Source organism: Anastrepha ludens, chromosome 5 (genome assembly GCF_028408465.1).
Source record: "Anastrepha ludens isolate Willacy chromosome 5, idAnaLude1.1, whole genome shotgun sequence".
NCBI lineage: Eukaryota > Metazoa > Arthropoda > Insecta > Diptera > Tephritidae > Anastrepha > Anastrepha ludens.
The window spans coordinates 25,750,875-25,766,139 of record NC_071501.1 but is presented as its reverse complement, the minus strand read 5'-3'; the positions used below and the strand labels follow the sequence as shown (position 1 = coordinate 25,766,139).

Here is a 15,265-nt window from a genome sequence, read left to right as displayed (position 1 = left end):
TCAAGTATTTATAAGTTAGTGGTGCTTTGTCAAGTGAAAAAGGCGCGATGGGGGGAAGGGTTAGGAATTGGTGGTTTGTAGGGCACATGCACGCACACACGCATGCATGCACATACATTTGTACACCTACACATACATTTGCACACAAACGTACTCGTACTGCTGCTGGGGTTAGGAAGTTGGAGGATTTTTTTCTTTTGATTTTTTTAGAATTGCGCATAGAGTGAAGCCATTTTTGTCTTACCTTCGAAGTTTTTATCACCCATTATATTGATGATTTCTTGATCCTTGCCTTGACGCCGTGAATCCAATAAATCCATATCGTCGCGATAGCCTTTTTGTTCGCCCACATTCGCGTCTTTGGAATTGATTTTACCTGCAAATGTGAATGGAGTGTATGCTGAGAATAGAGGCGGTGCAATGATAGAGTGCCAGAGAGTTGGTCGTTAAATGGGAAAAATGTTTGCAATATAGTGTGGATGATTACACAAAAGAGATGGAGTTTGCGATGGAAATGAAAATGGGGCAAATGAGGTGATTATAAATGATAGATACGAAAATAAAGAAAAAATAAAACGTTATTGTTTTGAATACTTGTTTATATTTTTCATATTTTTTTGTTTGTGGTTTAGGATATGTAAAATATAGATATTAAAAAAAAGTTTTGGCAATACACGTACATATAAAAAATATAAAAAAGTGTCTTAATGGCTGATTTTTTTTATTATCTCTAACTGCGGTCGAGGAAGATGTTTTTTTTTAATGTTATAATTAATTCAACGAAGTGGTTCGGCCATAGTTTCCTTAAATTTGAATAGATGGATAAAGTAAAAAATGTAGAGTTCATTCTGAGCCGCAAACTTATTTGTAGTGATTATACAAATGGCAGGATGAAAGCCACACTGAGAAACTGAGAGTCTAAGCTCCATTTACGCCAGTCAAATGCAGACGCAAATTAGTACTCCAGTAAATTTTTCCATAATAAAAAAGTTAAAAAAAAATTAACCATAGGACCATTTAAAGTAAATTTTTGGTGTATGGTTTTTTAAAGTCAACTAAAAAGTAAACTGAAAATATTTGGAAAAAATTTAAAAATTTTAATTATAGGGTTTATTAAAGTCAATTTTTGGTAAGGGGCTTTTAAGGTCAAATAACAAGTGACTGAAACGATTTGGGAAAAAAATTAAAAAAAAATTCAGAGTACAGATTTTTAAAGTGAATTTTTGGTATACGGTTTTTTAAAGTCAAATAAAAAGTAAATTGAGAATATTTTGGAAAAAATATACAATTTTAATTGTAAGGTTTTTTAAAGAAAATATTTTGGTATGGGGTTTTTAAGGTCAAATAAAAAGTTAACTGAAACGATTTGGGAAAAAATTTAATTATAGGGTTTTTAAAGTCAATGTTTGATATAGGGGTTTTTAAAGTCATATAAAAGTTAAGTAAACTGAAAAAGTTAAAAAAAATTTTTTTTAAGGGTTTTTTAAAGTGAATTTTTAGTATAAAAAAAAAAAATAATAATAATTGGCGCGTACACTTCTGTTAGGTGTTTGGCCGAGCTCCTCCTCCTATTTGTGGTGTGCGTCTTGATGTTGTTCCACATATGGAGGGACCCACAGTTTCAAGCCGACTCCGAACGGCAGATATTTTTATGAGGAGCTTTTTCATGGCAGAAATACACTCGGAGGTTTGCCATTGCCTGCCGAGGGGCGACCGCTATTAGAAACAATTTTTTTTATTAATTTTGCTTTCACCGAGATTCGAACCAACGATTTCTATGTGAATTCCGAATGGTAATCACGCACCAACCCATTCGGCTATCCTATACCACAGTTATATAGCGCTATGGCTGACAGGCTGTTCTAAATTTTCCATTACGTTTAAAATTAAAAGAGGCCAAGAGAGCAAAAATTGAAAAAAAAAATCATTACCTTCTGTGTCATAAGACAACCATGCCAAGTGCACAAATAATTTAGCCAACTGAAAGCTACTCTAAAGGCTGCCTCTGCTGCTCCACGTATTGTAGATATTTGCAGTGGCTTCGACAAAAATTTATACATTTTTTACCACTCAGTTGCCCTACACCAACTGTGGAATTTAATTTCAGTAAAACTTGGCAATACGCCATTTTCTGGCACGCAGCCAAATCTCTGCCAGGCTTACCAATGCCGCTCATGAAATGTTCGTTATTATAATGATAGAATGATAAAAATTAATATTGTTGAATTTTTCGCCTTTATATTGCATTTTCCTCTTCCTCTTCCTCGCCCTTAGTCTATTTGGTTTGTTTGGTTTGACTGCAGGATAGTCAGTAATAAAAAAACAAAAAAAACAAAAAAAAATCTGCCATACCGACACACTTAAATAAATCTACACGTGTAACAACAACTGTATGCATGCAACTTACCTGATGGGCATGCCGCATGTTGCCCAGTTGCAACATTCTGATAAAAATAATTCTCTTCCAACCAACGCGGCGCACCATGCGAACGACATTTGCCAGCAATTTTATCCCAAGCACAGTACGGATCCTGCAGCGCCACACACTCACTACTCAAGCAGAGCAGAGAAAGAGACGCAAGGTAGATGGATGTAGAGAAAGAACAATGAAAAAATGTATATATGAAATACAAATTAAACAAAAGAGAATTAAAAGTAAATTCGCGTTTTTACAATGTATTAACTGTCGCACGCCGCACAAATGTATGCAACGGCTAACCGCTGACGGTCGCTGATGGTCACTAACGCAGCAGCAGCGTAGAGTGCAATAAAAGCAAAAATCACGCTGCCAACGCGGGTGCAACAACGACCTAACGACGACGTCGCGTACGCCAAAACCGTCGCATCTCACACTCACCTACAGCTGGTGATTTTGTCATCATGACAGCGATGCAATTGTATTGCAATCACTTGGCTATCGGTGACAATGATTAATTTTCCGTCGTCATAGCTGCCATCCTTCGGTTGATCTGTGAGAAGGGGGCGAAAAATAAAGAAAATTAAAAAAAAAAATGTGGCAACATTTTAATGAGTCTTTTCATATTAGCAGCACTACGGCGCAAGTACTTTCAACACAGCAACAGAGCAACAGAGCAACGCAATGTGAATGAGCTGAATGCAGTTTTTTTGCTTTTTTTGTTTTTGACTTTTATAGCTTATTTTTTTATAGCTTTTCCAATCAAAACTTACCATACTGCATTGTGCGCATAATTTCCAGATTTCTGATGGGTTCACTCTTTGGTAGTACATCGATTTCCTCAATTACCACCGATGACACTTTCGCATCGGAATCGGCGGACTCAGCATTTACGGATTTTATAATTTTCCCATGATCTGCAGTGGAAGCAGAGTCGAGTTGTATATTATGGATATAGAAGTAAAGAAAACAAAAACAAAATTATTCATATATAAACCCCACCCCACACACCCAATTCCTCTCCATCTTACTTACCTGTGCCAATGAATATCACATCGTAAGTCTTTCCGCCGGGCGTTTTAATCTGTGCATCCACAGCGATTTGTGTGAAGCGATAACTGCAAAAAGCAAATTAATTGTTATGTAAGTGAATAAATGTGTGCGTGTGTAGTAAAAGGGCTAAGAAAATAGAAAAGAAGTACAAGTGCATGATGTATAAAAGTCAAGCAAGCCGAGTTAGAAAAGGATTGGCTGAACTTAACGCGCTGGCTGGCTAGTGCGTTTGTGTGGTATCATAACAGCGATTTAACGACGGCGATGTTATTCTGCCTCAGTTGTATAATTAAAATTCAACAACGCGCGCCAAGTATTGCCGTTAGTTTTACGAGCCCAGCTCAGCGCTGCTTAGTGGGTGACTACCAACTTAGTTATTCACAACAAAGTGTGGCGACTACTCATTGAAAATGACAAGGGTACGAATAAAAATACCAATAACAATGAATTTAGCTCAAAGAGACAATGGATAACAATGGCTGATCCCCACATCACTGACGCACACAGTTGATAACGATGCCAACGCAAACAATGATGGCTTGTAAAAGCATGTCATCAAAAGCGAGAATAAAACAAAGCACAGAAACAAAAAAAAAAAGCAAAAAAAAAAAAACCGAATGGGATTGCACAAAGTAGTAGTACTCGTAATTAGGAACGTGATAATGTAAAAAATTATTTTATTCTGTTTATGAGCGTTGCACGGTGGGAGAATCCTAAGTATTTATAACTAAGTAGTGGAATGAAAGTAGAGAAAAGTAATTTATTCTATAAAATTCGTATGTACTGTCAGCGTCAAAACGTAGTGTACCACATATTGGGACAAGTTCTGACTATTTATACATTTTTTTTAAATTTTATATATATATATATAATTGGCGCGTACACCTTTTTTTGGGTGTTTGGCAGAGTTTCTCCTCGTATTTGTGGTGTGCGCCTTGATGTTGTTCCACAAATGGAAAGACTTACAGTTTCAAGCCGACTCTAAACGGCAGATATTTTTGTGAGGAGCTCTTCCATGGCAGAAATACACTCGGAGGTTTATCATTGCCTGCCAAGGGGCGACCGCTATTAGAAAAATGTTTTTCTTAATTTTGGTGTTTTCACCGAGATTCGAACCAACGACCTCTCCGTGAATTTCGAATGGTAGTACCGCACCAACCCATTCGGCTACGGCGGGTTGAACTAGAAATCAAAAATAAAAATATAATTGGTGGCTCGTACACTTCAAAATCCCTCTGACCACGGGTAGTTCAGTGGCGCTCGAGGGTCCTTCTAATGCCACCAAAGCCGCAGCTCTCGCAGAATTTGGTAGGTATCTTTACCGGACATTCCCCGTTAGGTGTCTATGCGGTCGGTCGTGGGATTACTTTAAGTGCTTTCTGCAGAAGCTGTCCAGAGGACGAGATGGAATCATCTCAGCACCTTCTTCTCAGCTGCCCTGTTCTGGTCGGGTAAAGATTAAGACATCTGGGCTCTCACTTTTTTGCTATATCGGCGAATATTGCGGGTTTAAATATCACACATCTGGTGAAATTCATCAGTACCTAGAAGCGGTTAAGATAAACGCAAGTCGCCACGCTTGGGCGTCATCCTCTAATCGAAAGTCCCTTCTTCATTTTCTTCAACCTGTTTGGTTCCTTACCTTTTCCTTCTTCTTCTTATTCTCTTCCTTCTTTTCATTCTCCTACTGCTTCACCTTCGACTTCTTTTTCTCTTTCTCTCTCTCTTTTTCTTTCTCCTTCTCTTTCTTCTCCTCTTTCTCTTTCTCTTTCTCTTTCTTTTTCTCTTTCTCTTTTTCTTTCTCTCTCTCTTTCTCTTTTTATTTCTATTTCTATTTCTCCTCCTCCTTCTCCTTCTCCTTCTCCTTCTCCTTCTCCTTCTCCTTCTCCTTCTCCTTCTCCTTCTCCTTCTCCTTCTCCTTCTCCTTCTCCTTCTCCTTCTCCTTCTCCTTCTTCTTCTCCTTCTCCTTCTCCTTCTCCTTCTCCTTTCCCCCTCCCTTCACCCTCAATGGGTATCCATTTAACCAAACCTTGCCCGAGCTCCTCCTATTTGTGGTGTGCGTCTTGATGTTGTCCCATAAATAGAGGGCCCTACAGTTTTAGGGCCGACCCCGAACGGCAAGTGATTTTTTATGAAGAGTTTTTGCAGGGCAGAAATACACTCGTTGGTTTGCCATTGCCTGTTGAGGGGCGGTCGGTATTAGAAAAAAAACTTCTTCTATCATTCTGCTGTTTCATGCAAGGAGATCTGAACCTTGGCACCTCCGAATGGTAGTCACGCATCAACCTACTTTTACGTTTTACTGCTTCTGTTGCTATTTTATTTTCTACATCAAAATTCACATAACGCAAAGTTCCAAACTATGTCACAAATTTATAAGAATTAGCAAATTTTAATTTTTTTTTAATTCTGAATAAAAATTTTGAGCTTTTGATGAAAATTTGTAAGTTAATAAAAATTTGCAAACTGTGTCGCAAATTATTAATTTGGAAATTTTCGTCAAAATTTTAAAATTTTTATTCAGAATTAAAAAAAAAAAATTCAGTCTCGCAGTTTTATAGACCTTTCCGTTTAAGTAAAACAAAGTGCAAGTTTCAAATGGCATTAATTGCCACGAAATGTGCGCGAATTTTTTTATATAAAACAAAAAAATTGCCAAACAGTAACGCAAATTTTGAGCCACTTGAAAGTTCTACTTTATTATCCGAAAATTTGGATAAATTAGAAATAAAATGGCATGCTTGAAATCTTTTCTTAAGGCACCTTTCTGATCTAGAAACGCGAAAATTGAAGAAAAACCATCGGTATCAATTGAAAATTTTATTTATTTATATTATTTATATTATATTTTTGTTATTTATTTTTTATTCATTAGATCAATTCTCTATTTACACAAAAAAACAAAATATTTTTTTCAATGACAATAATAAAAAAATTGCTTCCCCTGACGTAACACATGCCACTGGCGTAACTGATTGGGCTGGTTAGGTACGTCTGAAAAAAAAATTCGGTGAACTATTCATCAGAAGATATGTCGCTATGGTGGGTAGCAGATTTACAAAAAAAAAATTCTAGATTTTTTATCTGTTTATTGGAAAATCAAAAAAACATTATTTCACGTTTTCGCTCTTTAAAAGAAATATAGAAATTGATTATAAAATTATAATTCTGCTACCTGCGAGAGCCACAAGTCTGCTCAAAAACATACTAAAAATTCAAATCAATCGATTCAGTACTTTTTGGGAAATTACCAACGCCAACTCGGAAAAAATAGTTTCGAGAAAAACACGGTTAACGCGCTTACACCTGGGCGTCGTACTCCAAACCGGTCTCGTTTTCGAATTTCAATATAAAAACTTGCAAGAATATTTTTGAAAGTATAAACTATCATAATATGAAAAAAATCGATTTTTTCGAAATTTTAGACCAGAAAGGTGCCTTAAATTTTGCTGAAAATGTCTCGGGTTTTGTATAAAACTTTGCGTTACACAGGTTTTGTTTCCTCTTCTTCTTCTTCCGGTCATCAATCCACTTTCTTGTGCAACTTTTTTAAATTCTTCGGTTGGCCACCCGAGTCTGGCCTTTTTTCGTCCTGTTCGCGTATCCTTTTTAAATTGTTGTATACACAATTTGGATAGAAAATTAAATTTTAGGAAGCTGCCTGGCAGCTCAAGTCGTTAGCTATAATAGAAATGTATTAAATTCATGTCCAAAGTCGAAAAAGTTCGGGTGCCCAATAGGGAGTTAAGTCACTCCAGCTCTTCGCGATGCTTCTAACTTCCCTTTATACTGATAGCCTCCACCTTTCCCTTGGTCTTCTAGGCGTGAGTCCAGAAGAATCTATTTCAATGCCTCTCGAGTAATGCATTTTTCGTATTTTCGTAGATTTTGACGAGTTCACCTCCATTTTTGGTGTTTTATGGGCACTTCGACTGACTTCGTTTGCGCCGTTTGTAGCAAATCAGAAGTTGCTGTCGTGTTATGCCAAAAAATGCCTCAGGCAGCGATTTAGGAAAACTTCTTAGAAGAAACCACGCGACAGCGAGTCCCTCTGTCTGAAATATCTTTTGGTATCAAACGGCTCGGAGAAGTCCTACCCAATTTTGAATTTAAGCAACGTCATTTGGCATAGCCTTACTAGTTTTACGGGGATACCAAATTCAGGTATAGCGGCATATCAGTAACTTCTTTCCGTAGTGCCAAATGCAGCTTTTAATTCAATGAAAAGATGGTGTTTGTCGATTCTGCTTTCATGGGTTTTTTTCAAGATTTGGCGTATTGTGAATATCTGGTTGATAGTGGACTTTTCAGGTCTAAAGCAAACGGCAACACTACCTGCTTCTCTCTCATCAATGTATTGTATGTATCTCTGCTCTCTTTCTCTTTAAAAATATTCAAAACTTGAATATACACTACTAATAGCAGTTGGACTATTCTTTATAGTTGAAGAATATTTTTTATGATTGAGTTGTCTGTAAGCGAGTGATGTGCCTGTCAGCGTGACTACTATCGATCGCAGATCATTCAGAGTTTATCATGATCTCTACAAAGCTTAGAATTAAGGAGAGCAGTAACTTGTTTAGCAGTAACTGAGCAGTTTTCCAATACTAACTGTTAAGATTCCTGGGAATTCACTAATACGAGGATTTTAAAAGTGTCAACTAAAATTTTTTGGTTCAAATATGCAAAAATTATATCCGTAAAATGTGGAAATCATTGCAGAAACTTGTATAAAACGTCCACTGTATGCATACATAATTAAAAACATATATCTATGCATGCTTAGTCATGTTAGCCATTTTTATGAGAGAGAGAGAGTGAGTGAGATACCAACATGTCAGAAGCTATAACATTTTTTTCCATGATGTATGCGAATAGCAGTGCATGTGTGTGTTTTGCAGGTATGTATGTAGGTATGTACGCATGCATGCTGGAATTCATGTATGTGCGTATGCAGAAAAGAGAAGTAAGCATATTACAGAGAATTAACAGAACAAAACATTTTACAAGCAGTAGAAATTTGAAAATTAAAGTATTGTTCTCCAGTTGTTAGGGAGACATGGCGTATGAGTAATCTCCGAAGTAATTCATGAGAGTAGGTTTTTGCTCACATAATTCAATTTCAATTGCCGTTGCTTTATTCAAATCGAATAAACACAACAAAATATTTTTCTTAAGTAAGACATTTTTCGAGACAAATGAAATTTTTAGTGAGATACAAAATTTTCAGAGCGAACAAAATTTAATAATTTTCTTTATAACTTTTTCCTTTGCATTTGGACATTTAAATACTCGTATTCTTAAATTTAAACCCAGTTTTCGCATGAAATCGTGTTCTTTTAAGCAAAATAAATGCATTTGTCCCTTACAATGCTTACATTGAAATACTATTTTCTTGAGTTTTTTAGTTGTCAAATTTATTTCGAAAATATTATTTGCTGATTTTCAACAATAAACTATGAAATTGCTGGTGCGAGTGGAGCGTAGCTTGACAACGGTAACAAGCGTTGAAAATAACAGTTCTCATGCATTTTAGTTGCTACGTATGAAAGTTAGTTAAATTTTAAACTAGCATTGCCGAAAATCTATGAAACTTTTTCGTAGAAAACTTGAACAACTTTGACAATAACTTCGCGCTGCCTTCGATGTGCAACTAAATGACACAGTGAAGCTCCTAAATACATCAGAAAGCCAACTAATACACACACACACACCGTATTGAAAGTACGAATACGAGCGAGTGTTGCAGCAAGAAAAGTAGCTGGTAAAAAGAAAAGGGGAGAAAAAGAAAACAATTGGAAGTACTTGCTTCAACTAGAAATACAACAAAAAAAACAAATAAAATAACAAATAAAAGTTGCCAGACTTAGTGACCGAGAAGTTGTTAGTTTGTTGGACCGACTCGAGCGCTCCGAAGATTGGTTGTTTGGTTGTTTGGCTCGTTGCATGGTTACGAAAAGTTACGCTAGTTCTAGTTTTCATTTAACTTTTCACAAAATGTTTCGAAAGCCAATATGGAAGTCACAATGCAATAGTATGGCGCACACAGTTATGCACACAAATATTGGCAACTAAGTGAAAGAAATAAGATATACGAGGGGGGGAGCAGGGTGTTTGAAAGCGAAATAGTAAGTTCAAAGGAAGATAAGGTGAATGCAGCCGGAGGAAATTGCACACTTCTTTTTTTAATTTTAGGCAGATCACAGCAGTTTTCTATAGCGTAAATGAGATTTCATTGATGCCTTTAGCGGCGCAGTCATTGCCATGCCGAGCAAATTGGGATAGTTTAATAAAAAAGCTGGTTCTGTGGTGGTTCACATTTCGGGGCTTTTTGAGGATTGATGCAATGGCGCCAAAAATTGACGATGTCAAAACCGAAAAGTGAATATATGACACATTGCGCTTCTCTCACAAAAGCAACCGCATGCGTTTATAACTCAGGAGTTAAAAGCTGAATTTCGAATTTGAGTGGTGGTTTTAATTTTGAAAGAAGAAAACTGAGCCTATTCTGAATAAATTGGGCTTACCACTTTTAATAAGTACTTGATTCCAAACTCCATTGGAAGCCACACTTTGAAAATCGGGCAAACCAGGCCAGTATAGCCTTCTACTCCTGCAAATCTATGTTCAGAAAAAAAGGGAGACTCAAGCGACAGGTCGTGCTTTGTACTACGTAGTATATATATATATAATTGGCATGTACACCCTTTTTGGGTGTTTGGCCGAGCTCCTCCACCTATTTGTGGTGTGCGTCTTGATGTTGTTCCACAAATGGAGGGACCTACAGTTTCAAGCCGACTCCGAATGGCAGATATTTTTATGAGAAGCTCTCTATCTGGTCTCAACACGTCATACTTCCTACCGAAGTTAACGACAGGCACCCGATTGTCTACCGGCATCGAGAACAGTGTGCACCGCTCTAACAACTGGTGGTATATCTGACTGTGGCCAGTGCTTACTTCATTTCCCCAGACTCCGTTTAACTTGAGCCTGTACGCCGCCTTCATTGCTTCCTTTCGAATTTGAAGATCTAGACATTGCAAGTTTAGAATGGCATTAATGGCATCATCAGATGTCATACTCCTGGCAACTGTGATCATGGCCCGCGAATATACTAAAGCATGACAGCATTTTGACTAGGTTTGACTACACTTCCTTTGGTTTGTTAATTACCATTAAATTTCTATAGAAATATTGTTTATTCTACAATAGACAGTCTTTGACAGACTTTGATTTATGTCTGTCAAAGACTGTCTGAAAAATTTTAATAAAAATTCGACAAATTTTCACCAAAGTTCCAAAAATTTTAATCAGAATTACAACCCAAAAACAAAGTACGCAGTTTTATTGCATATTCAATTTTAGTATAATAAAGTAGAAGTTTCCAGTGGCTGAAAACTCAACTTGATTTTTGATTATTTTTGTCCTTGTCGATGTTGCGTATTTTTCTCATATAAAAAATGTCATGCATTCGTAGTTTTTTCACGAACTGTATCATATCATATTACCTCACATCATATTAGCACATCATTTCACCACCCATCACTAGACATAATAGCCTAATAGCCTCACCTTATAATATTTTACAAGATCTGAGAAAAGCTGACATCAGCGAATATGTGCCAAAGATGTGGTAAATAATACAGGGTTTGAATGAAAAGTAATGAGCCTTCCCGCGCGTAGCGTCTGCCAAGCAAAAATACCGCGTTTACAGTGCTTCCTGGAGGTACAAACTCCTTGTGGACGATGCCTCGATGATCAGCATGATTTTGACCTTGGATTTCGACATGCACGATGGTTAATGTTCAAAAATTCACGAATCCGGTTTAAATCTTCGTCTGTTTGCATAGTCGAAGGCCTTCCAGATTGCTGTTCGTCTTCGACGTCCTCCCGGCCTTCCTTGAACGACTTACGCTACCATTTTACCTGGGCACTGGAGAGAGATTGGTCCCCGTAAGCCTCTTTGAGTAGCCCAATGGTTTCGGTACTCGTTTTGTTTAGCTTTACGCAAAATTTGATCGAGCAACGTTGCTCCAACGGTCACTGCATTTTCGCCACTGCAAAATCCTAACACACTTTTAAAACAGCTTTCACGCGCGTAACGTTGTTGACTGCACCGCTGTTGCCAGCGAACTGGGACCGGTTTGTAGTGGAAGGGGAAGGTCCAACGATCATTTTCCCCCACCAGCCGATTCGGTTGATCGCTTGGCAGACGCTCCGCGCGGGAAGGCTCATTACTTTTCAATCAAACTCTGTATGTATATTGTCTCATTGCTAGCAGAATTTTCAAGTAAATAAATTCATAAAATATAAATTTCATAATGCCTTGATTTATAAATCGTAAATATTTTTATATTTAAAAACAAATTTTTTTTTATGTAAAAATTTATTCATAAAGTTAAGTTTGCACTAAATATAATTTAGAGCGCAGAATAGTTACTCATACGACACGTTGATTTTCACTAATGGGTATGTGCATGGCTTCCATTCAGTTAATATTCTTGCAAATTTTGGATGGTTCTGTAAGTAGCACCATAAATGCAGAACATAAACTTTTTTAGCTAAAAAATTTATGAATCTAAGAAAATTTGCCTCGTTTTAATCTACACTTAGAACTGCAGCCACACTCAAAGCAGCTCCTTTGCTTTTTTCCATTAAATTTGTGCTGTGTGCTTAACCAGTTTTTATTTACTGAAAACCAGTATTTATTTGAACACTTTTTGGAACGCCTCATTCGGTGATCTCCCTTCACGTCCTACCAACTTAGACCAGCCCATTTTACACTTTTAAACTTTCACATGAAATGGTATGTGTTTTACTGCAAACGTCAAGCATTTGCATAGAGAGAGTGCCTGAGTAACTGAGCTGCCATTCATTGTATTAATAATTGAAATCTCGCCTACACACATTCGCATTGAAATACGTAAATATTTGAGTTGTTCCCTCACTGGCACACAAAAACTCGAGTTGGATTCTGAAATGGCTTTAAATACCATTCAGGAAGGTCAATTAACTATTCAAGCGAAATGTTCAAATGTGCACGCATACATGTGCAAAAGTTGGAAATTAAATCCGAAAATACGTTTAGAGGAGCATTTTGCGGAAAACGGTAAAATACGACTGCGAAATTGTTTTGTAGTAGTTTCTTTGTTTTCATATATATTTTATTTTATCTTACCTAATCGAGGCACGCGCGGCGCCAATGTTAACATTCTCTCTGACAGTCAAGCAGCTCTAAAATCACGGTATAGCTTTTCATTCCAATCAAAGATGGTCCTGGAATGTTTTAAAATCCTCAACGCCCTAGCATCAAGTAACTTTGTTACCTTGATGTGGGTTCCGGGATACGAGACGCACGAAGGGAATGAATTTGCGGACACTTTATCGAAAAAGGGGGCAAACTGTCCCTTCATAGGTTATGAACCTTTCGGCGGGGAAAATAACAGCTTCAAAAGTGCATTTGTGCGTGAGCAGGAACAACGAGGCCTAATCGATCACTGGAGAGTCCAATCGGGCATGCGGCAATCGAAAAGACTTATAAATCCAGAACGGATAAACAATCCCCAGCCTAAGCAGAAAGGACATAAAACTTTACACTAAACTACTAAGAGAGCACTGTAAACTTAATTATCTCATGAAAAAGGTAGGTGCGATAGAAAGCGATTCCTGTAGACTATGCAAAGAGACACAAGGAGCAGCAGAACATATTCTATGCGACTGCCCAGCAGTGGCAACACGCAGACTAATGGGGCTATAGCTCCAAACCCCTTTATGATTTATTAACAGCCTAAAAGTGTTTGAGTAGGATACATGGCTACACAATAGATCTCTTCAGGTCGCAGTGCACAAACAGCCAAGCAATAATAATAATAATCAATTTATAAATTTAATTTTTGTTATAGGTTTTTCTCGATTTATAATATTACATAAACTTTTAAGTATGAAAACATTTATTTTTATTTATCGATTAATTTATGATTATTGATTATGTTTTATTATCGATTTCTTGATTTATCGTTTTATAGATTATTAATTATCGGTTAAAATCGATGAAAGTTTTGGATACCGATACATTTCGTGCACAATCGGTTATCAACTTATAATTTTAATGATTTTTATATTATTTTACTATCAAAATTATCGATGTACTATATTATACAGATAAACTATTAACTGTCAACATGTTTGTGAATAATCGACTATCCGTCTCTACCGATTTATTTTTTGTTATCGACAATTTTTATTACCGATTTCTAGAGTTACTTTTTACAGATACTTACAGATACTGTTAACTACTAACATATCCGTGTATAATCGATTATCGGCTTACATCGATTTATAATTTTAATGACGGATTTATTTTTTACGATAATATTATTACAGATTTTTAATATTACTTAATTGGCAATTATGAATATTTCTTTGGATAATTGATTATCGGTTTATATCGATTTATAATTTTAATGACCGATTTATTTTTTAGGATCGATAATTACAGATTTTTAATATTACTTAATAGCCAACTACGAACATATCTGTGTATAATCAATTATCGGGTTATATCGATTTGTATTTTTATTTATCGATTTACATTTTTTTATTTTCGATTATTATCGATTTATTTTATTGCATAAACAGCTAACTACGAACATATTTTTGTACAATCTTTTAATCTGGGGATATTGGGGTTAAGGAATAACAAAATTGTGGATTTGAATCTTTTTACTTCTACTTTTCTCAAAATCATGATGGGCTAGAGACTGACTAGAGACTAATCATAAGTGGTCATACCGCTGGTCATAAATACTATACTACTTTTGGTGTTTGTGCTAACAAATCCGATGATCAGAATTCAAAGCAGCGAATCCAAGATGGCGGGAAAAAATTCATAAATTTCAGCTAAGGCCCTGAAAATCACCGCTCAAGTGGATTTTTGAGTAGTTGTTGGTACTTTGTATGTACGAGTTTGAGAAAGGTGGCGGTAGCAACCATAAAAAGCGTGTGTTTGGGTGCGTTAACCACTATTTTTCTTAAGACTTACGCCCTAATTTACACTTAAGCCTAAATTTACGCTTGTGTTCAGAATAAAAGTTTCGTTAAAAAGTATTATTTTAGCATTTTTTTTATTTAATTGTTTGTTTAAAAGCATAGTGTATTTTACAACAAAAACCTTGCAATTTGAAGCAAGAAACTTTATAAGAATTTCACAAACAATTAAAATTTTTTTTTGAATATTTCCACACACTTTTCAATCAGCACTTTTATAAAATTTTAAGGTATGCTGCTTCATAGCATAGGTTCGTAAGCCTTTTATATAGTAAAGGTTTGGGTATTATTTTTTCGTAATTTTTTTAGAAACTGAATATAAATCCACAAACTTAGAATTGAATAAGATAAGTTTTTTGTATTTTTTTTAAATTTTTTTGGAAATTCTGATTAAAAACTTGAGCAAAAAACTTTAGAATTTTTTATTCAGAATAAAAAAAAAAAATAATAATAGAAAAAAATTTACACTTCTTCATTCAGGATTTCTAAAAAAAATAAAAATGTATTTAATAAATTTACAATTTTTTATTTTAAATTTATAAAAAAAGTTAAAGAAACATAATACAAAAAAATTTATAATTTTTTATTCAGAATTTGTAAAATATTAAAAAAACATAATAACACCTAATAATGTATAATTTTTTATTGTGAATTTCTAAAAAAATTAAAAAAAAACATAATACAAAAAAAATTAAAAATTTTTTATTCAGAAGTTCTAAAAAAATAAAAAAGGTTATACCAAAAATTTAC

At 35.5% G+C, this 15,265-nt stretch overlaps 1 protein-coding gene across 1 annotated transcript in view; it reads right to left on the bottom strand.

Moving 5' to 3' along the window:
* The window catches only part of LOC128863719 (semaphorin-1A), a 272,319-nt gene that overhangs the window by 36,566 nt on the left and 220,488 nt on the right, over positions 1 to 15,265 (bottom strand). Inside the window, 5 exon segments of the mRNA XM_054103025.1 lie at positions 245 to 376; positions 2,408 to 2,550; positions 2,858 to 2,969; positions 3,190 to 3,333; positions 3,452 to 3,534. Coding sequence (XP_053959000.1) covers positions 245 to 376; positions 2,408 to 2,550; positions 2,858 to 2,969; positions 3,190 to 3,333; positions 3,452 to 3,534 — 614 coding nt within the window.